Raw genomic sequence first — 23,617 nt, forward strand, 5'->3', positions numbered from 1 at the left:
CTTTAGAGTGAAACTACTGAACTCCATCAAAGCAGAGGAGGATCTACAATGGATGATGAAGAAAACCTAGCTGTGTTACGACAGTAAGTATATTTTGATAAGCAAAAAGTGTGGATTTTCTCTGATTTGGTTCCAGCAAAGCCTGAGTTTTGCTAAGGATCAAACTTGTTTGATAAAACAAGTTTATTTCTCTGAAATAACCCTCAGTGACTTTTGAAATGCATTGGCTATGCTCTGTGCACAGAGGAAGACATTTCTGTCTGCAGCATTATTTAGAGTTTGGGTAGTACCAGAGTCTACCTTTGCTGCAGTGAGGTGATGCTATGGCAGGACAACTACATATTTTCATTTCAGAGATTATACAGTTTTGAGTAATAAACCCCGTGTTAATCTATTGAAGGATTTGGTCTCCACGCTTTGAGCCTTTGTCTTTTTATTGGACTCTTTTTAGTCCTCTGTTTTGATATGTGTTACCAAAAACCACTTTTATAAAAAACTGAACAGTATAAAATATGTTAAAGAAATGACTGCCAGATTCTATGTTTTCCTGTTCAAACACATTTTCAAAATTTTAAAATGTTCTAAAAATACGTATCTCTCAATAAAGATATATAAAATAATGACAGGAATATCCATGGAACATTTTCCATTACCTGGAAACAATTCTTTTATTGTCTGAAGTAAAAAAGGAAAACAGACAAAATTAATGTTATCTCATTACTTTACATAAGTGAATAAGCCCACCTTAATTATCATTCTTTGTCCACAGGCATGTAATGAATGAACTTATCGAGACTGAACGAGCATATGTGGAAGAACTTCTCTGTGTTCTTGAGGTAAAGACTAAGTTTCTCTCTGGATGTTCTTGCATTTCGTGGATTCTCTTATGTATTTCCTTACCACCATAAAGCCTCTGTTTCGTCAAGCAATGTGGTCATTACATTTTTCCTTTCTTATCATATTTTCACAGAGGCAGCAATATGTGATTTTTTTTTCTAGGAATAGCCATACAACAAGGATTTTGTATTAGAAAACACAAATTAAGCAGAAAATAAGATGTGCCTTAGTATTTAGGTGGAATCATGGTGAGATTTGTAATGATCATTAATTCCTGCAGAAGTTGTTTCCAGAGTCGTGGATCAGTTCCAGGAAGGTCATGTGTCGCACAGGAACGTGAATCTGTGTCAAGAGGCTCCTGTGTCAGAGAAAAGTTGTTTGTTAGATCTTTCTTTGCATATCTTTGAGCAATCTTCCACATGTCTTGGGTACAACTGTGGGAACAGAATGCCTTGTAATAAAATCCCCATTTGAAATCATCAAGGAAGCGAAGGTGCTCCCTTTGCTCCGCACTTATGGAGGCATGATTGCAGCACTGCTGAGCTGCTTGCAGAAATAAACTGCAGTATTCTTTTTTTCCTCAAGTTCAAGTCTTCAGCTATGGATGTATAATTTTCCTGTAATCCAATTTGATTTCAGGGAATGATGAAGTTGCAGGTAACTATGGCTGAATAATTTGATCAGGATTGTCTCAACTAAAGTTGAGACAAGTGGATATTCTTGGTGTCCATATCAATGTTAAGCTTCTAAATAGGAACTGCCAAAAGTTATGGACCAGGACTGATAATTTCTGAGTACACACCTTCAAGTAAGAGTCGTGTATGAGGGTTTTGGACTCTGGTCTTGGTTTTGCTAGTTTGTGCTGAGCTTCCCACAGCATTTACATCCTGTTCAGTCCAAGTGCTAGAAGTGTTGATTACAGCAGGATGGTCACATCTGACATGTGATAATAAACCCAGGTCAGTTTGGAGTGGGCCTTAAAGATCACTTTATCTCCTGCTTTTATATGCAATGCATCTGTACAGGTCTATTCATAAAATCATGATTTGAATAGTTTGAGGAGTTTTGGTCCTCACTGCTGCTACTGGAGCATCTTTCTATTCCCATGGTATTACTCTTGTTTTCCATAGAGTGCAGTGCAACTCCTGTCTTGCTAGGCTTAGTGTCTTGGTTTTGTGTCACTGTGAGTGACACTCCAGTACTCTGTGCCAGGCACACCTCTCTGTGCCTCCTTGCAGTTTGGTATCCCTCTAGCTTGAACCTGGGCGATTGGGAGTGCCAGCAGTAATTCTGGGTAAGATACTTGCTGAGGTATGGCTCAGTGGCAGGCTTCCAGCTTTTAAGGAATTCTAGTCATTAGTCCATAGTTCTGGCTGTTCTCCCATTCTCTTTGTTTCTCCTATTCTATTAATCTTTCAATTTTTCATGTAAAATAACCTGGTATTCCTTTGTAGAGACAGTGTCTGCTCTTATTATGTCCTATTTGTTTGCATTGGATTTTCTGTCTGCCAAGGATTCTGATAGAAAAAAAGCAAGGTAGTTTCCCAAGATTGATTATTTGGAAACTGCTATAGCTTATCCAAGATCAATAACTTTTCTTTCATTAATAACCATGATCATCCCACTTCAGTCTGTGAATAATCTTTACTGGGAGAAGAATGCCGGTCTAGTCTATTTGTAGGTATTTAATTCTACCCTTTTTTTCACTTACTTGCATGGTTTTAGAGCAGCTTTCAAATGAAAGACTAAGCAAGGCCTTAAACATTTTTAAAGTAAGATTAAATAATCTAAATAAGATTAAATAATCTCTGTGGCTGCATTAAGTAGTTTTCCCTCTCTTTTCTTAAAACACAACTACTGCACAGGTAGTAAAACATGAAGCTTTTCATAGTAAATTTTAAAAGTATATCAGCCTAAAGTGAAAAGAAATGACAAAAACTTTTTGTCTATGTATATATTTCACACTTTTGTTCCTTCAAAATTCACAAGTAATGAACTCTGTTAGGCTTCCTTTCACCTGAGCTAAATTTGATACTCCTCCTTTTTGCCAGTGCTGGCTGAGCTGCTATGTTTGATACCATCTTGACTTAAAGTGGAAATCATTCTCTTTGTGGAGCTGTTCATCTAAACCACATGGTGGCTACAGTAGTTCTTTTCCTGTTAAAAAAAATAACTAAATTTTATCTAAATTTTTGAAATTTTTAAGGCTGTACAATTTTCCTTAATGGAAAAATATGAGAAAGGAACCAATGCTTAGCTATTTATCGTCTTTGCCTATACCACTGGGAGGGGTTTTTTTGGTTGGTTTTTTTGGTGTTTTTTTTGGTTTTTTGTTTGTTTTTTTTGGGGGGGGTTGGTGGTGTTTGAGGAAAAAAATACACAGACTTTAAAAGGGCTGATTCTGGGTTCTTTCAAAAAAAAATAATTCTGTCCTATCCGAATGCTTGAACTCTTCAGGTTAGCTGACTTTACCAGCTAGTTCTTCTACTTTCTGTAGTTTGGACCACAAAATGAAAATGTTGAAAATCTTAATAGTAGGTGCACTTTGTGTATCTTTTCTTTTAATTATTTACTTTGTTATTATTTGGTGTGGTTTATTATCAATGTGAGTTAATGCAAGGATCACCTTATATTTAAAATAATTTTAAACATTAACAAAAACAACAAACCACAAGAGAGAAATCTCATGCAATCTAAAGAAGATAGAATCATCTTTCTTCAATGCCTGTATGCTGAGAAATTTATTTATATTAAGAAATCTGCTTATAATGCAGGTGTTAGAGAATTCCTGCCATTTTTCTGGTTGACTTTTTGGGAGTGTTTTGTTTGTTTAGGGCTTTTTAGTGTTTTGAGAGAAGGCAAACTAGTGACCTCAGGGCCAAAGGAGAACAGTCCTGGACTAAAGCCACTTGTGTCCTTTTCTGTGCCAGATAAACAGACAAGAGAATCTGTGCTAATATGACAAGTGGAGGATGTGGAAATCTAAAGCTACTCCTTTTGCTACTAAAGCAAACGGAAGATTTTTAGCTTAATGGTGTCTGTTACCTGCAGAAATAACTACAGGCAGCTTATTCCTTCATAGCTATTGCTAAGACAGGCATGAAGGTTTGTGTGTGTACTGGAATTGTTACTGTAAATTCAGATGTGTAAAGTCTTTGCAAAAAGAGTACGAGCTATAATTTGCAAGCAGTACAGCAATGTAGAGCCTTTACTCGGTGAAAATGATTGCAAACTTTATTTCATCCTCACTTATCTAGAATTGCAGGATTTACTCATGTGTCTTTCTAAAGACTCTGTGTGTGGCTGAGTGAGGTGATGGGAAGACAGAATTCGTATTCTTTTGTGATTAATACTGAGCTCTTTCTTGTCTGTCTGTCAGCCTGAAGACAAAACGCCTTGTTAGAGAGAGAAGTACTGCAAGCAAAGGGACATAATAATTGTGCCTCTCTCCTGTGTTGCAGGGTTATGCTGCAGAGATGGACAACCCCTTAATGGCTCATCTCATTCCACCAGAACTGCAAAATAAGAAAGATATCTTGTTTGGGAATATGGAAGAAATTTATCACTTTCACAACAGGTGGGGATTTGCATTTGGTTCTAAGAACAACATTTGGATGAGATTCTTTACTTTGTATTTTAATTTACCTTAGATTGCTAAAAGATCCTTACAGAGTTCTACTTGTCTATATGGCATGCCAACATTGTATTGCTTAGAAGAGGAAAAGCAAAATATCTATAGAACATGAGCAAAGCTGTGTGAAACTGCATACATGCAGCACACAGGTAGAATTCTGCATTGTGGTCATCTTTCTGAAGCAAGACATTTGGATCTGGTTACAAGATAATTAAAGTAGGTTTTATTTGAGTTTCTTTTTTTTATTACTTTTGCTATGGAAAGTGAATTATGGTCCTAAACCACAAATACTCAACTCTTACATCTGATTGAGGGTGATTAATTTTATATTTCTATGGATGTATTAAATAATATATAAAATTAATATATAAAACTATATTTATTTTTATATATTGAAATATATATTGAGTGACCTCTCTGAAGTCTGAATCCTTTTCTTCAGAGGATAATATTTAAATTCATAGGAAAGGGAAATTGATTTTCAAGAGAAGTTAGGTATATTAAGTAGTTGTTTCTTATTCAGGCAAAACTATAATGAATGTTTTGTCACTGATTTTTTTTTTTTTTTTAATTTTTTTTTTTTTTTTTTTTTTTATTTTGGGTGGGTTTATTTTTAGTTTTGGGAAGGTGGTTTTTGGGTTTTGTTTGGTGTGTGGTGTTTGGTAGTATTTGGAAGCAAAACCCAAACACTCTAAACTATACAAATCCTGCTGCTGAATACATAAGGAAGGGAAATGAAATCTCCTTTCCTTCTCCAACCCTGTATTTGATTTCAGTTGCAGCAACAGTAAGCTGAAATAAATGGGTCAGAATATTTGTTTTAATTTGCTATCTCCTTTAAAGTACACAATCTAGAAGAACTATGTTTGGTTTTGTAGAATTACAATTCTGTTTCTGAAAGTTTAGAAAACTAATTGCAAGACTGTGAACATCATGACAACTTTCTTCAAGGTGTCCTCTAAGAAAATTTTCTTTCTCATAGGATATTCTTAAGAGAGCTAGAAACCTATGTGGAATACCCAGGAACATTATGACATCTTTCTTTAAGGTGTACTCTAAGAAAATTTTCTTTCTCATAGGATATTCTTAAGAGAACTAGAAACCTATGTGGAATACCCAGAACTAGTAGGACGGTGCTTTCTGGACCAGGTATGTGTGGCCTTTTCCTGGCACTGCATTCACAAACCTCTTTAGGGCTGTAACACATGAGAGTGGTTCTCATGTAGCAGTTACCACCACATCCCCTTTGTTTGTCCTGAGCATGTAATAGGTTGACAGTGTAGATGTTATTTGAGATTTAAGAGATACTTCCCCTTATGCAGCACAATTGATTTTGTTAGGAAAAACTACCATATTGTTAAAAGAAAACTGCTTTTTTAAAGTGGCAGTCAGGAAAGCATGAAGAGGAGTCATGCACTGCATTGTTTCACTTCACTATAAATGGTTGGTTTACTTGGTGAGATTTCTTTAGTGGATTGTTGTTTTGTTCTTTTCTGTTTTCTTTAAAGAGTAAAGAAAGTTACACCTCAAAAAAGTCCAAAACATTTTTGTTCCAAAAATAGAAGGCTGTGACAAAAATAAACTTTTTAAATTGGGGATGTACTAAACAATGAGTCTCACCCGTAGTGTACTAAAGGCTAAATAAGAATGTGTGTATGGAAATCAGCCTATTGATGCTCTAAAGCTCCTGGGAGGAGCCATCTCTCTCCCCTCTGTTTACTGCCTACATCTATGGAGATGGTATTTCCTAAAACTGAGGGATGGAGGTGCTTCTGTGCCTGCTGATTTCCTACCTGGTCTTTCCTTTATATCTATGGTTACTATGACATTTTCAATAGTCTTTATTTCCTTTTGCTTTCACCAAGTGCTGAAGTCATGCTATTTAATTTTTGAAGTAATAAGGGGGAGCAAACTGCTTGATTTACTTTAGTGTGACTCCCAGTGAAAAACACATTTGTGAAAAGAAAATAAAAGGACAAAGTCTTGTAAAAAAATCTATACAGTGGTTCTCATGGCTGGGCACTCATAGAGATATTTTTTATATTGTAGGAGAAATATATTTGTAAATATAACATTTGCTTCTTCATAAGGTGTTTACGTTCAACTGAAGCAAAAATTAACAGGAATGTTTTATTTTGCAAATTAGTAGCCATTACAAAATCAGTGATTTTGCAATTCCTTGAGGCATCCTAAGCAAAAAACAATGATTCCATTTTTGGTGGTGGTGGATTCTTTCATAGCATTATTGAAAATGAAAAAAAATTGTTACGAACTTTGTCTATTAAAGTCACAAGAATTCATGAACTTTTTGCTTGTCTCCCCAATTCCAGATGGAAGACTTCCAGATCTATGAAAAATACTGTCAAAATAAACCTCGATCTGAAAGTTTGTGGAGGCAGTTTTCAGACTCTGTATTTTTCCAGGTATGCTTGCTTCAATCCCTAAAATAAAGGTGGCTTTGGTTTTGTTGGGGTCTGGGGTTTTTTGTTTAGTTTATTTTTACTGAACCTTCTCAAGAGCAAATAGCACAAATACTGATTCATGTCCTGATGAAATCCAACGCTGATTACAGGAATGTCAAAGGAAACTCGACCACAAGCTCAGTTTGGACTCATACTTGCTGAAACCTGTTCAAAGAATAACCAAATACCAATTATTGCTAAAGGTATGTGTTACTAAACTATAATGCTAAGCACATTTTGTGCATTTTTTTTTTGAATGCTGCTTCTCTTGTCCTGCTGGAGAGAAACCTAAAAGTTAGTAAGCAGATGTGTAAATGGAAACACCCAAATCCCTGTTCATCAGTTTTCAGGTCAGTTATTTTTTGTTTCAGTCAAAAAACTTCTAATAGCAAACGTTGCACAGAGACATCTTGTGTAACTACCTTTGCTCTTAGATTGCAGCTGAAAAGAAGGTGAAAAGTTGATGAGGGGAAAACAGAAGGTCCAAGACAACCTTGAAACAAAGATGACAGAGTATCTGAAGTACTTCAGTTATAGTCACCCCACCCATATTGCAGGAACTTGCCTTGCTGGACACTAAGAAATGCACTTTATGGAGAGAGAGCTCTGTATGGTGTTTGTAGGAAGGATGCTGTTGTGATTCACTTAAATATGCTATACTGAGAGAGCAAAATAACAGCAATATACTACCATAAATTTATTTAAAGTATTATATAACATTTTGCCATGCGTGAAATAAGAAATATTTCTCACAAAGACATGTTACAATTCTTGTATTTAACAGTAGCTTAAAAATTCACCTCAAACCAGATTTACTCTTGAGTTAAGACTGAGCCGTTAGCAGCCTTTAAAGAATTAATTACTTTAGTCTTGTGTAAAAAGAGAATTATAAAAGTTTTTTACTTAAAATAACTTAACTTCCTACAGTCCATGAGTAAATTCTTATTTTCATACTGTTTCACGTGAACTTGCTGCTGTGTTTATCTGTATCAAATTGGAAGATGCTGCTTCACCTTCACCGATAATCCCTTTAGAGAAGGGATTCCTTTTTAAATGTGTAGACAATACCCAGCGCAGAAAGTTTAAATCTGTTACTAGCATGACAGGCTTTGCCATAATTAAAAGAGTAAATTAAATTTGACTTTATTTTTAAATTTGTTTTGAAAAGTAACAAATGAAAAGATCCTTTTGTTAGAGGATTGTTGGTTTGGTTTTTTTTTTTTGCAATTGTGATGAAAAAGATGTTTGCAAAGTTAGTCTTGTAAAGTTCTTACATACAGCTTACAAAACCTCTAGATGAACAAAATGTATCTGGTTAATGAGCAGGAGAAATGAGAAGTAAATCTTTAGGCTCTATTGAGTTCCAGCCACTCTTGAACGACCTAGATTATATGGTATAAAGCTTCACTTTGCTAACTTTAAATTCACAGAATCATAGAATGGTTTTGGTTGGAAGGGACCTTAAAGATCATCTCATTCCAACCCCCCTGCCTAAAATTCAGAGTTAAAATTTGAATATTCTTAGTTGCTACTGTTGCAAAAGCTAGGTAAATGCGTTGTCATTCCCTTGCACTCAGGAAATGCTGAAGTACAGTAAGAACTGTGAAGGTGCTGAAGATCTTCAGGAAGCACTAACATCTATCCTGGGCATTCTTAAAGCAGTTAATGATTCTATGCACCAGATAGCCATTACAGGCTATGATGTGAGTAGCAGTATTTTTACTTACTTTATTTTCATTTCCTTTTGAGATATATGTACACATGCCCTATACTATGTACTAATAATGAGAAGAGTGTTTTACAAAACATGCCTTTAAACTTAATTGTGTAATGAAAATAATAGGAAAGAGATCTCTTTATACTCTTTCAAAGTTTTCCTGCTATGACTAATATTTTCCTCTGTCTACCTAACTTGTTTTTTTTTCTGATCTTCATGTAAAACTCCACCCAAAACTTTCAGTTCCCAAAAGTAACAAAACCCAAAACAATACATAAGCAGATTTGTAGCAGAAGGGAAGGGGAAGAACCAAACAACCAAACATGTATTTTGCTTCCCTCTCTCTATGTGTAGTTCTCTGTGTCTCTGCTGCTGGTACTCTTGACTGTACAATCCTGCCTGAACAGTGATGGCCAGTGAAAATTATATGTAGAAATTCAACACTGACTTCATTGCATTTCCAAATCCAACATAAACACTGAGATGAGAGATTATAGGGAACAACAGACTTTTAAAGACCTGTTTGGAGTCTGTATTGTAATCTGATGTTATCTCTGTAGTTACAAATACCACTGGGTTTTTTTGTTGCAGGGAAACCTGAATGAGCTGGGCAAGCTTTTAATGCAGGGATCCTTCAACGTCTGGACTGATCATAAAAAGGGTCACACAAAGGTGAAGGATTTGGCACGCTTCAAGCCGATGCAGCGACACCTCTTCCTCCATGAGAAAGCAGTGCTGTTCTGTAAGAAGCGAGAAGAAAATGGAGAGGGATATGAGAAAGCACCTTCTTATAGCTACAAACACTCCTTAAATGTAAGGCACTGATCAGTCCTGATGGTCAAGGTACTGAGGGCTTGGCCTGTAGTAATATTCTAGTTGTATCTGCAAGCCTGTGTTGCAGCATTGTACTGGGAACTTCACTCCTTCAGACAAACCTGTCTGGTGCTGCAGGTCTGTGTTGTTTTGTGTTGCTGTCTGTCCAGCTGAATGGCAGTTGCATTAATCACACAGAAAACGTAGGGAAAGGTAATGTAAAAATCATGAAGGGTTTTTTGGTCTGGATTTTAAAAGCGACATTGTACGAGTCAGTCTCAATTTAATGTACCTAAACCCTTCTTCCCTCCAAGGTAGCCAGGCTGATACAAAGCACTGAATCTCTTGTCTCCAACACACAGATCACAAATTGTTAGCTATTCTTTTCCTCGTGCAAGAAGCCAGATGGGTTTTTCCTTTTTAGAAATATGATACCAAAGAATACCAGTAGCTTCCCTCTTCTGTTTTTAACATAATTGCAATGCAGTAGGTCAGCTTCTGTTCTCTTTGCTTCCAGATGGCTGCAGTTGGAATAACAGAAAATGTCAAAGGTGATGCAAAAAAATTTGAAATCTGGTATAATGCAAGGGAAGAAGTTTACATTGTACAGGTAAATACATGGCCCTACTTTAAAAAAAAAAAAAAAAGAGAAGGGGAACAGGATCTAACCCTAGCCCTAAGAAGATCTGGAGGTTTTTTTCCTGTTACATCACTAATAGAGTTTGATGAGTAAATGTAGAGGGAAAAAAAAGAAAACCTAAATCATATTTCAATGGGAAGAGACTTCTGGGGGAAAAATAATCACGTCTTAAAATGTCCATAGAGGAAATTGTATACACCATTACTATGGCTGTCACTGGAGTAGTGGATGGCTTGGGAGATGGGGTTTGACTGCATCACAGCCTCTGCCTCAGCCTGTTCCAGTTTCTGGTCACAGAAGCACTGGAGAGGGAGCTTTGTCTGTCCCTCTTGAAAGATTCCTCTGAGGCTATGCTTTGGCATGCAACTATTTGTGTAATAACTATTCTGTGCTTGATGGCTGATTGTATTTATTTTTGGGTAGGCACCAACCCCTGAAGTTAAAGCTACTTGGGTAAATGAAATAAGAAAAGTGCTAACAAGTCAACTGCAGGCATGCAGAGGTAAAACACGTTGGAGATTCTCTTTTTTATTTGTCAATCTTTTAAAATCTATTTTCTCTTTATCTTCAGATCCTGCCCTGTAGATCTTCCTAGTGTAGGACACAAATTAATTTTAATTGTTCTTTTTCTTTCCTCCATTTCAGAAGCTAGTCAGCACAGGACACTAGAACAAACACAGAGCTTACCTCTACCACTACCAGCATCATCTTGTGCAAGGTAAGTATGTTGTCACATCATATTGTGAATATAATAATACATCTCATTTTCAGCTCTTCATTACTCCTCCTCTTTATGTTGGTTCTTGTGTTTTAAGGTTTTGGTTTAGTTCTCTTCCTACTATAAAGCTGTAAAGCCTGGAGTTTATACATATCCAGAACTGTTAAACTGAGCAGCAGTGGCATGTGTTTTTCCAGTTGATAGAGAATGCCACAGAAATGTAATTTTCTGCACCAGCCAAAATCCTGGTGGTATTATGTGTCTGCTTGTTGAGCAGCTGATTATATACATTATGGTCCAGATAAGAGAGTTTTATGGAATAGCTTTTTTCTTCCTTCACTCTTCTTTTCCTTTACTTTTTCTTCCTTTTCCAATGTCATGTTACCTTCTTTTTTGTCTTTTTCATGGCAGTATCTTTTCTCTGTCTCTTGTTCTTTTACTCCAATTTATTTTTTTTAACTGAAGTAATGTGTAATTTCTCCAGTGTCCTAATTTCAGGGTGAAGTTTTTTCCTTTTTTCTCTATTCTTCATTATACCAACCTATATATTCTTCTGTTCCCATCTGTTGTTCTGCCCTTGCCTGACACCTCTCTTTAATCCTCTGCTTCTCAGTCTGGTTTTTCATATGTGTGTGTGTATGTACCTATCCACGAGCCCATGTGCTCATGTCCATATGGTGTGTGCTCAAATATGTATTGGTAGCTCTCTGCCCTGCATCTTTTATGCATCTACTTATTGCTCAGGGAGAATTTCCCACATATATTGGATTTGTGGAGTGTCTTTCTCTCTCCCATTCCCAGATGGAGTTCTGATGGGAATCCACTGCAAGGCCCCTCATTTGTTCCTGTATGAAGAGCTTCTGAGAGGCAGAGTTTGTTCCTTTATCTTTATTCTTTTATTCCTAGTACATTCAGGAGGAGCCTGTTAGCTGCCAGTGAGTGGAAGTTGTCCTGAGCCATCTTTCCAGTAACTCCCACTGTCATGGTACATGTGATTGCAGTTAGTCAGGAGAGGTGTTTCTCATTTGTATGTTCCTATGGTCTTTAAATGCATAAGCATCAATGACTTTTTCAGTCCTGGAAGCTACAATCTGAGAAGGAACAAATAAATGGTTTTCAGCCTATGTATCTGTATGTAAAAGCCTGTGACTGGATTGATTGTCTTCATTCTCTTCTAATAAACAGTCCTTCACGAAACCACATCAGAAATACCAAAAAAACGGAGGAGAAAAAAGCTGATCTCACGAGTCTAGAAGGTTGTGGCACTACAGTAGCACCAAAGTACCCTGAAAAAGGCAAAGGTGAGTTTGCCCATCCATGTTGTGGTCTTTAATTGCAAGGAGCATGCCTGCACTGCAGATGCACAGGCAGATCCACCAGCAGAGTAGCCATGGTAGTGCAGGGGAGCCAGCAGGACTCCTGAACCAGCAGGGCTTTGCTGTTTTCAGCCCTAGGGCAGCCCACCCACAAAGTGCTGCTGGTCCCAGCTGCCCTTAGCTTGGGATTGATTTCTGCATTCCAGTGTGTGGTGTGGACAGGCCCAAAGCCGTCTTGAATGTATGGTGGCCAAAGACAGGTGGGAACTCTTTGTTCCGAGGCCGAAGCCTGCAGAAGGTCTTCTCTTAAAGCTGCCCAGCTTCTCAGGGTTCTCTTTCTCTGAAAAAAATTCTTGGCATTACTTGACATAAGAGGGAGGTTTTTTTTTGTTCTGTCCTGGTTTTTCTCTTTAATTTTTTTCGCATCATGGAAATTATTTATTGAACCACTGGTAGTACAAGCTTTTGCACAGCAAGAACAACCAGACACTTGTGTTGTACCTGGACTTTCAGTTGTCCCTTCTCATTTTAACATGCAGGTTCCCTGGCATAGCTGCAAATGACTTTTTGCCTTGATCTTTTCATGGCCTTCTCCCTTTTCTTTCTGTGTCTCTCTCTTCCTTTGTAGACAACACTAGCTCTACCTCAGAATGCTCTGTACTGTCAAAAAAGCGCTTTACGCTGCAGGGCTTTACTAACCTCAAAAATCAGAAAGGTAACTTAAAAATAAGGCTAGAGTGTTTTCTGTGTAAGGCTGTAATTGAAGCATCACTTTGTATGTGTGTGTAGTGTGATAGGTTTTCAGTGTACACACTAGCTTGTTCTTCCAAGGTCAAGCTAGGTTCCTTAGTCGGTGCCTCTGACAGGGAGATTTCAAGGGAAGCCAGCTCCAGAGTGGGAGGGAGAGATGCAAGTAGGAAAAGTGGGGCTGTGGAGAGGCAAGAGAAGGAGTGTGGTTTCCAGTGCCTCCAATCTCACTGTCAAGGCCAAGGATGAGGTTTATAGTTCCCCATTTCTGTAGAAAAACTAGAGGAATGAAATTGTCTTCTGACCAGACACCTGGCCTGCTCCTAGCTTCAGTGGATCTGCCCCAAATGCACTTGTACTTGGCAAAAAGGAATCAAGGTGATTCTGTGAAGGTTTTATAGAGGATTTTTTATTGGCAGCCTTGATAACGAAATTCTCAAAGCATAACTAACTACAGCAGCATATGTCTGACAATGTTGTTTTGCTGGATAGAAATATTAGAATTTCCCTCTTCTTGCAGAAATGGTCTTTGCCTCTTTTTTCCTAAAAGAGGCAAAAAGTGTTTGAGACTTTTTTCTTGCTTCCTCCTGCCAAGTAATTACACTGGTACAGTCACTTCTTGCTTTGAAGAGCTGTCTTTGAACAGCCTGAATTGCATTAAGATGATGGCACTTGACCAACAGCATGGTATTTTTTCCCCTGTCAGAATGCCTGTTTAAAACCCAATTACCTTTGAGTTCTTTCTGGAGAGACTCTAGGGTTGTTTACCTAATGCTATTGAGGCGAGCACTAATGTCCCATGCTTGCCTTGACAGAAACTCCATCTCCTTCTGCTAAAAGCCAGACATTGCCAATGATCCTTCTTACAGGACCAGGTATTGCTGTAGCACTAGATTTACACAAAAATGATTGCTTAATTTGGTAATATTTGTCTGAAATTGAAGTTAATTGTATTCAGTTGATGCCTAGTCAATTTAGCAAAGTTTACATATATTTTCATCTATTACTGTAAAATAAATTCGTCCATTTATCTTCAAATCTCTACTTGTAAATACTTAATTCCTTCTGCTGCCATGCACCAGTGACAGCTAAAATTTTATTACAGAAATCCACTTGTTTTCCAGTGTAAGCTCAAAGGTATTTAGCATGCAATCCACCTATTCTCTTTTTTCCAGTTCTTCAATATCTCTCTTCTGTGTTTTTTACCTATTCATCCTCCTGCAGCTTCTCCTACCAGTCCTGACAAAAAAGCCAAGCGGCACGAAGTAGTGAGTGACCCAACTCCTTTTGGTTTAAGAGGTACAGTGATGCCACTTGTACTCCACAAGTACCCACAACATCCCTCGTGTAATATGTTACATCAGAGTGCTGAGAATACCTGTGTGATGCTGCTGTGTGCAGGACTATTGACATCAGCTATGTTTTTCCAAGTGCATCTATATATACTGGTTTTGATAGCACAACTGGTTGGAGTAAACTTGGTTTAAATAAAGTAGCATATGGGTAACTAGTTTTTAGAAGACAGGGGGAAAGAGATCTGTTGCTGAAGAAAGAGCCAGAATCCATGTGTTTAATGGAATTATAGGGCTGTCCAGCTACTCTGCCACCATGGTTTTCCAAGTGTTAGAATCCTTCTGTCACCAGGACCCTTGTGGAGAGGATTTAACTCCTAAAAAAGAAAAAAAATTCCAAAACTCAGATCACTGTCATGAGGAATTTCCATTTTAGATCTGCATTTATTACTGCAGACACAGCCCTGTTGCATCTTTCTTTGGGTGATAGGTGGCAACTTTTACCACCCTGTGAACCCCAGATGACTTAACTGAGCCTCTTGCAGAAATTTGCCTCCCATCCTCCCAACTCACAGCTAAGCAGAGAATAGGAAAGTACTTCAATAAACAGCTCATTTCTAACCAGCAGGGCTGATGGTGAAAGTTTGAGTACAAATTCTTAGGGCTAATGAACTAGAGCAGTAGAGAGTACGAGGAGAGCAGTCCCTCTCCTCCCAATTCTTTCCACCACTATGTCCTTTAGAAAATATTAGTCTAAATGTGAAGCTGTTTCAGTCCCTATCATCAGCCTCCCCTCCAGGTTTCTGAAGTGTTTGTCTTGTCTGTGGAAATGGTGCAAGCTCAGCTGATGTGCTGGGGAAACTGCAACACCATTCACCTTGCTGAGCAGCAGGCAATGTATTCCTGGGCTAGACACGTGCAGAAACACCACAAGGGTGGATATGAGAGTTACAAGGTTATTCTTCTGCAGGTAGCAAGCAAAACTCAGAGATCTCCACATACCAAGGAAATCCTGAGGGCCCAAAAATGTCTGAAAGAAAAGTGTGTTCTATGGCCTTTCCCTCAGGTGCTGGAATTTTCCAAGGAAGAGAGTCCTAGATCATTGCTGATTTACAGTAAAATTATTGTGTCTTTGGAACAGGCTTATCTGATTTGGTCTTCTGTCCCATCTAGAGTAAGAAGCATCTTACTTTATGAAACCACTAAACCAAGTAAATCAATTTAAAACATCTACTAACTCCTCCTTCTGTCTTGCACCTTCCAACCTCTTTTCTGGCAGTTTATCTCTTCTCCTTGCCCAGCTCAAAGAGGGATAAGCAGGGACCTGACCCAGGTATTTGGGATGAAACTGCGCCCGGTGATGGCCACAGACAGAGCTTATCGCCCCCCATTCATTTCCTTTCACTGCTGTATTGCTCTCATTTATGCTGAGCTCCAGGAATATGAATTAGTGTCAGAATTACATGTCATAGGCTGATCATAGCTCTTTGAAGAAACCTGTTAGATTATTCCTGAAGAGAAGCAGTTAATGAATTCTTGGTTTCCCTGGCATTGTTATATCTAAAATAATTTCTGAATAACCTTGTCATTTCTCAGGAGTGCCTACCCTTTTCCTACCTTCCCTGCCTTTATAGGGAGCTCTGATGTAGTCCCACCCTGGAGAACACGCACACACAGATGGAATGTACATGCATAATTTCCCTCCCATAGTTTGCTAATGTGAATTCTACCATAGTGACCACCTCCCTTCCCAGCAGGAGATGGGCTTTTATATAGATTGTTAATTGTAGAGTGCCAGCTTGTATCAGGAGGAGTATCCTTGGTATGGCAGGATCAGGCCAGTCTGCTCTGAGCACATCAGCACAAAATAAGAAAAGAAAGAGGCTGAGGAACAAGAGCTGTTACCCAAAATGTACCCAACTGTTACCCAGTGAGTATGAGGTTACAGACACTTAGAGTGATTTTACTTTCTTTTTCTTTTGTGCAACCCATTAGTACTGTTTCTAATGAGAGCTTGGAACAATTAGGAGAAACCAAGTTTTCTTTTGTTGCATTGTGCCTAACTTAAAATAACAGAAATTATTTCAGCTGTGTCCAGCAAGCCAACTACAAGATGTAAGATTCCAAGGAAATTTTCATGGAATACAGCAGAAATTTATTACTCAGTTTCTTCACAGAAAGAAGTTCATTCTTAACCCTCAACAGGGCCAAATGGGTCAGTACTTCCAATCTTGTGCAGGTCACTCAGCAGCATAGGAAAGGTAAAAGTCCCACTCCGTTTGGTGTGCTCTGAGTGTGATTCCTTTTTATGATTTCTTTGGCTTTGTTCTGATGCTGATCAGGTTTTTCCTAATGCACTGGCATGACCAGTTGTGTGTCAAATGTCTCAAGAGCAGTGCAAAGCAAAATTGCTGGTGCTTTCTCAATTCAACTAATAGTTACATAAAATAGAAGGTTTGTTCTTCCTTTCATTCTTTTCATTGAGTTTCACTGTTGTTACTATTTGGCTTGAAACAAAAGCTTGCTTACAAATACTCGTCTCTTTTTTTATGACTTTTTTTCATTATAAGCTCAACACCTTTATTAGCAGCTGCTGAACTTGGTGTAAAACATCCCACTAATAAAACCTAATGTACTTTTATTTGGAAGAGGATTTTGTGCACTCTGGTTATTATTCAGCTTTATGAATAAATAAAATGCTTCACCCTGAGAGAGAAAATGTAGTAAATGACAGGCATGAGACTGTTGTTGTGGTGTTTGGTGCAGTGACCTAACACCGAGATAGTTCAGAGCACTTTTTTTTGTGTCACCCTGAACACTCTTAAATATTGGGCTACCTTGTCAGGTGAGGTACAGAGTGCTTGTAACTTGTGTGGAATTTTTTTGACAGTGTGAAGGAGACAATGCTTATCTATCCCTTATTCCAGCAAGCTGGTTAGGTTGCTTTGGGTGACAACCCTGTTTGTTCAACCTTTTCCCAAAAAGTGTATGTTCCTGTCTTCTGCTTCCTCCCAAGAAACAAAGATTATTTATCCCTCATTTATGTTTGTGTAACATATATTTATTATACAAATATTTTTATATATTTGCTTTTCAGTTGGAAATTTGCATTCTCTCCATTAATTTCCTTTTATATAAATCCAAAGGGCTAAATTCACTGCCAATGCATTTCCATAATTCCACTTACTCGGATGGAAGCAGGCCAACTTTCACCAGCAGTGAATTTCACCCAGTGACTGTAATAACCTCCCTGTGTCAGTTTTTCTCCTGTTCATGTTGAGCTTTTCAGTGGGGAGAACGTTTCTCCCAGTCAGTGGCTCACTGCTGCAAAGTTAACTCTTGGCTGTTTCTTCCCCAAGGCTGGGCCAAACCATCCCATTCTCTTGATGCATCCGAAGAAAATGACGGCTGGTCTAGTGCCGAAGAAGCGCTGAATTCATCGGATGCGGAGGAAGAAGGAGCAGGAGGGGCAGGCGAGATCAAGCTGGTAACCAGGAATGCTTTCCTATGGAGCTGAGCAAGTGCTGCCAGCACAGTGTGTGGCGGGGGATACAGGAGTGCTTTTGAAGCTGCAGGAGGGAAAGTGCCTGCCTTGAAATGCTCAGCTGGGCAATATTCCCAGGGCAATGGAGAGAACTCCTTCTCTTAAACCAGCCTGGTGTTTGTACCTGGGGGAGGTCCCTCTGTGCCTTTGCACACCTGCAGCCCAGCGAGTTGTGGCTGCGTGTCCCATGATGCAGCAATCAAGTGATGACAGGTTCAGTGACCACGCCAGTAGACTTCCATACAGATGCCATAGCGTGGATTTGCCAGGTTTTCTGCTTCTTTGGTTTTATTTTCTGTAGCCATATGAATTAATTGTTGTAGTGGGAACATTTCACTGAGTGTTTTTCAGGATATGAAAATTAATGTATTGAATTTTCATGTAATCAATCAGCAGAATTTTAATGCCCCAGTATGTATATTTTCACCATCTTCAGCATGTAGGTACATGAGGAAGAAAGGAAAAGTATTATAATTACATAACAAAAGCTGCAACATACCTTAAAGTACTCAATGGAAATAATTTGTTTTCTTTCCTCTTGTGTGCATTTAGACTCCTGGTAAATATACAGTTGTGACTGATTATGACAAAGGAGTTTCTGAAGAATTTACAGTGAAAAGTGGAGATCTAGTTCAACTGATTCGTGAAGGGGAGGATGGACTTTGGTACGCAGATCTGTGTTTGGAAATTTTTATATGCAGAACTGTGTTTAGAAGGCAGATGTTTAGGGCAAAACTTCCAAGGGCATCAAATGAACAAGTCTGACTTCTAATTTTTTTATATGTATTTTTTAGGTTTGTAAAGAACCTGAGCAGCGGTAGAGAAGGTTGGATTCCAGCAAGCAATCTGCTGATGCTCATAGGCAACTCAAAATCAGCTCAATCTTTAAGCAGCTCTGGTAGGCTATGTATTTTAACTGAGATTATTGTCTCTTTGAAGATTCCCATTATCAAAGAAAGTAATGAAAAACAACCACTATATAATATTTTCCTGTGTGGTTTTTTCCTCCCTTTCTTTTCCCAGAATCAGGCACTGCCTCCAGCAATTTGAGCACATCATCAAGTTGCAGTGATAGCTGCAATGTCAGTAGCACCAGCTTCTCTGACATTAAGGGCTAATATGACATGTTCATCCCACCTCCCTGGAAGGTAAATCTGGAGATTGTCATTTGCTGCAGAGTTCTGGACATTGGACTTCATTGGAGAACCACCAGTACTGTGTTGCCAGCTCTGAGTATTTTTAGTGGTGACTTTTACAGGTTCTCTCAGAGGATCCCAATGAAAAGTGCATGGAATGTAAAGTTGTAAATAAAAGTTAAATGATTTGAAATAGGATTTTGTAGAGGTTTCTGCTCTGAAGAGCTGTTAGCATCAAGAGCGTTTTCTCCTTGACACACAATCAGGTTTCTGCAGAACTGTATCTTTATATAACAGCCAGAATCTGAATGTGAGCAAACAAAATGTGTTCAATGCTAAATGCTCATTGTAAACAAATAACATAGCAATCATTGTACAGGATAGGTATGAGGAAAATAAATCCAAGTTTACAATTTCTTCTCCCCAAGAAACCCCTTCTCCAAGGACATACCTCGGTCAATGCAGTGAATGGGACTCCTATGGCAACCAGGAAGGAGGTTTGGTCCACCCTTTCCTCTTGGATTTTCAGGATATTCTTCTGCTCCCTAGAGGCTGGGATGCAGACATGACCAATTCACTGGCCACAACAATATCAAGAGAAACTCTTACTTTTTCCCTTCCAATATTTTAGTGACATGTGCAATAGAATAGCCCTTTATTTGTTTGGCCTCACAGCCAAATTCTTTACTAAAATCACTGTTTACATAGCCTTGGCAATTTAGTAGTATATTTTTCCTTATACAGGTGCATAATGAGACACAAATGTTCTTATTCACTAAATGATTTTTTAATAAACAGTAATTGCATGATTACTTTCAGCTCTCACAACATGCAGTTACAGGCAGAGGAAACTATTGTAACTGCACTATGGGTCAAGAGCTTTCCTTCAAACAAACCTATGAGGGCTGGAAATCCAACATGTTTTTAGTCCACAGATAAAAAAAAACCCAATTACATAATTTTTCTATAGAAGTGGAGCATGGGAGAAAAAGAAATAGTCAGATTTATGTCACAGATGAGTATTTTAAAGTTTTTTAAAGGAAGGGTGATGCTAAATTTGCCATTTTCAGGGTATGATGCAAGCCAATGTTGTAAATTTTCACTTTGTCAGACATTCTTTGCACACCATCCTTACAAACAGTACAAAACTAAGTGCATATATAGAATACTGTATTCATTCCTGTCCATCTCTCAAATATTTTTGCTTATATGAAAACAGGTTTTTAACTGATTCATGGACCAAATTATTTAAAAATAATGGGGACATGAAGAGCATTACTTTTCAGAAGCACTAAGCACAGCAGATTTTGTCAATGGGAACTACTGTTAATCATCAGACTCACTGATGGCTGAGCCCTGAATTCTCTCTTTATGCCAGAATTTTATGTTTTAGAGGCTTCAGATTAAATGACAAACACTCCTAGGAATGATGCAGAAGCAACCCTACCCCAGAGGCAATCAAAATGCAGCTGGCCATAGTCAGCACAAATGGAAGCATATATACACACACACATAAGTGTATGCACAGATATATGTGCATGTACGTGCTTGTGTGTATATACCTGCCTGTGTAGATATGTATATGTGTGTAGATATGATGTATCAATGTAAAAGATGTATTTATAGTCTTCATGCTGCTGAATGTGTCACTTTACAATTCATAAATACTTAGTTTTCTTGCAGTACTGCAATATAAATGCTGATCAGGGTTTTACTTCAGGCATCTTTTTCAACATGGAAATCCTCTGATCTTTTTTTTTATTATTCCATATAATACTGTGCTCCCCAGGAATATTTAGTCTGATATTAAACAATGGAATAGCAACATGAGATTCAGCTTATCTTCATCTATGTAAGTTATTTTGTAAATTGTCTGTAACATAATTTACTTATGTATTGCTGTCATTGCTTGGATGAGACTGTTGTTTCATTTCTCACTGCAGCCTCATTTGTGTTATTTCAATGGTTTTTCCACATCATTGCACTTTAATACAACCCACTTCACCATTTCCTTTTTTACTGCTGTTGTGACTTAGAAGTTCAAAGTCAGAGGTCTCTACTGTAATTAATTTGAATAAATTTCAGCACTTCTTGCTGAATGCCTTTATATAGACATGCTCTGGGGTTTATTTTGTCTCACAGTCTTGAAAGGTTTTTATGGGTATCCTATTAAAACAAAGAGAGGTTCTAGGATTTGGAACAGAAAACCAGGTCTGTATTCAAATCCTCAGCCTGCTTATTCTGGCACCATCTCAGAAAAACACCATTGCACCTTTGTGGTCATGTCTCACTCAGAATCATGTGCCTGGCACTAGGGAATTAAAGCCTGTCTGCAGGCTGAGGATAAAACATGAAAGTCAGTGCCAGGTAATTGGATTTATTCCCTTTTTCCCACACACCCTTTCCTGAAAGAAAGCACATCATTGTTGGGTTTTCCCAAGGAAAGCCACGTATCCATGGATCCTCTGGTACTAGCAGAGCAAGTTGGAGGTCTGCATCTGGCCATGGCTGGGTGAGAAACAAGGCACCGCCTTCACCCTGATGCATCTGAAGAGGAACATGCTTGTACATTCAGTGAAACCTTTAAGCACCACCATGCCATGCCATGAATGAATTTCATACTGACTGGAGTGATTTGGGCTGAGCTGTTGGCCATGTGCATTACACAATCCAGTTATGATGTTCTACTGAGACTTGATTGCTTTTTGTTTAGTCTTGATCTTGTCATCATAACAGCTCCCTCTGTAATAGGTAGTCCTACTTTTCTGAGCAAGAGGAGGTCCAGCCTTTTTGAGTAGATCCCCATTATACTTGTTAGAGCAAAAGAATGAAAGAATTCCAGCCCAAATGTACCTTAATAAAGAGTAAAACTAAAAGGTTTTCCATATAAAAACCTAATAATGATTGGTTTCTTAGATCATTGTCTCAAAGTTGGGGCACAAACTGTTTCATCGATACAGAAGCAGTTTGCTAGGTGGAATACAAAACATTTTCTCCATCCTGCACAGATGTTGTCATGGAGCAAAGCCAAGGAAGTTGTACCATAACACATTTACATCACCTAACTCAAAATGACAGGAACTCCCATTCCCCTTCTCAGTGATATGTTAGATGTTACTATGAACTCCTCTATTTCCACACAAGTCCCCAGAATTAGCAACCTCCCTAGATGTGTGTGGCAAGAACCAGATCTGCCTGGTATGATGAAGCAACCCAAATTCAGGGGTATTCAGGTAAAAGTAATCAATTCCCTCATTAAGGATGCAGGAATAGAAGAGATAAATTCTGTTGTTCACTAAGACTTTGTGTAAAGTTGTGTTTAGAGATTGTATTACCAAAATAAGACATTTAACTGCTGAAGTGCCTTCTCTGGGCATTCATTTGAAAGGAAGTGAATTTTTATCTATTCCCCATCCATTGGCAGGACAGCGAGGTCCCCACCTACATTTAAAAGGCCATGGATTTGCTCGTGGTGCTGTTGTAGCTGTGATGGCCTCAGTCAAGAAAAAGTTTTTAGCAGAATTAGTATCTCTCATTACCAACTGAGATATTTGGCATTAAACAGACAAACTTTGGAGCACACTGCCTTTTTGATATTTTTCTTTCTTTGTTCTCTCTGTATTTTCAGATATCCTTCTTGAGCAGTGAAAGAACAGAAAGAAATAACCTACATCAAAATTTAAAAAATACAATGTTAAGCTTGTATTCAGAGCTTGTCACAAAAAAAGTCTTCCCATCTTCTCTTTCCTCTTCGTGAGAAGAATTGGGGTACAGAACTCTGTTAGACAGGCAGGTAGTTTTCTCCAAGAATGTAGTTCTATTTTGAGGTCTAAACCTCAAATAATTTGCTTTAAAGTTTAGCAGCATAATACTCATGTATTTATAGATTAGTATAAAAGAAATTATTAACTTGCTCAAAGTCTTTGCTTTTAGTCAGTCTGATAAATGACTGATGGCAAGCTGCTATTGTAAATTCAAAAATCCGATTAATCCTAAAGCTTTCTTACCTAGATACAGTTTTGGCAGCTTACTCAAATGATCTCTGGTAACCTCTTCAAAATGGAATTTATAGTGATTTGCTTTTTAAAATTGTTTCCTAATGAGAAAACTCATGTTGAAATGACCAGTTACTTGTTGCCCAGTTCCCAATAGCTTCCATACTTCTCTTCAACCCAAAACATGAAACTAAAACCAAGAAAATTGTAAGAGTACTTCTTTTAAAAATGTCAGCAGAAAACAAAGCAAATATAAAGAAGGACATGTTCTGAGACACCATCATGTCTTCAGGGTCATGTTTCTGCTTTAGATTTTATTTTGTAGTGTAAACATTTTTCATTTTTAATTTTTTTACTTTCTTACTTTTTAAAATAAAAAACATTGGCACATCAAAAAATATCCTAAATCATATTTTTAAAAGACCTGTTCCCAGACTGATTCTAGTAGCACCCATGAGCAGCAGAGGTACATGTTTGCATTAATATCTATTTTTAATTGAACAGCAGTTCATTTTTTTTTAATTGCTCAGAAAACATAAGCCAAAGCTGAAGGCAGCACTGGCAAGGAGATTTATAGAGCAGAACCACAGGGAAAATCTCATTAACTAGAGCACGACTGCACAAGACAAGGAGGAAAACAAAGTAACACACAGGGATCTTCTGGGGAAGAAAAGCAAACTGTTTGCCCCTCTGGCCAGTGACATGGTTCAACCCCAAACAGGACATGACCATGCAGCTGCTCACTCCCTCCCACCCAGTGGGCTGA

General features: G+C 38.1%; 1 protein-coding gene across 7 annotated transcripts in view; it reads left to right on the forward strand.

The window, feature by feature from the left end:
• MCF2L (MCF.2 cell line derived transforming sequence like) overlaps positions 1–20,913 on the forward strand; it is a 156,371-nt gene extending 135,458 nt beyond the window's left edge. For 4 of the 7 annotated variants that reach the window (XM_030948330.1, XM_030948350.1, XM_030948357.1 and 1 more), the window contains 17 exons: positions 7–83; positions 770–836; positions 4,299–4,414; positions 5,551–5,620; positions 6,802–6,894; positions 7,044–7,136; positions 8,511–8,636; positions 9,242–9,463; positions 9,981–10,073; positions 10,527–10,605; positions 10,749–10,821; positions 12,007–12,122; positions 14,109–14,183; positions 17,536–17,663; positions 18,273–18,385; positions 18,515–18,618; positions 18,744–20,913. In XM_030948330.1, the coding sequence (XP_030804190.1) occupies positions 7–83; positions 770–836; positions 4,299–4,414; positions 5,551–5,620; positions 6,802–6,894; positions 7,044–7,136; positions 8,511–8,636; positions 9,242–9,463; positions 9,981–10,073; positions 10,527–10,605; positions 10,749–10,821; positions 12,007–12,122; positions 14,109–14,183; positions 17,536–17,663; positions 18,273–18,385; positions 18,515–18,618; positions 18,744–18,838 (1,740 nt within the window). In that variant the 3' untranslated portion in view covers positions 18,839–20,913. Of the gene's footprint in view, positions 1–6; positions 84–769; positions 837–4,298; positions 4,415–5,550; positions 5,621–6,801; positions 6,895–7,043; positions 7,137–8,510; positions 8,637–9,241; positions 9,464–9,980; positions 10,074–10,526; positions 10,606–10,748; positions 10,822–12,006; positions 12,123–12,765; positions 12,853–14,108; positions 14,184–17,535; positions 17,664–18,272; positions 18,386–18,514; positions 18,619–18,743 lie in introns of all 7 variants that reach the window. The other 3 variants (XM_030948343.1, XM_030948363.1, XM_030948371.1) reach the window with 2 other exon arrangements.
• The last annotated feature ends 2,704 nt before the right edge of the window (positions 20,914–23,617 follow it).

The sequence above is a fragment of the Camarhynchus parvulus genome, chromosome 1 (assembly GCF_901933205.1).
Source record: "Camarhynchus parvulus chromosome 1, STF_HiC, whole genome shotgun sequence".
Classification (NCBI taxonomy): Eukaryota; Metazoa; Chordata; class Aves; order Passeriformes; family Thraupidae; genus Camarhynchus; species Camarhynchus parvulus.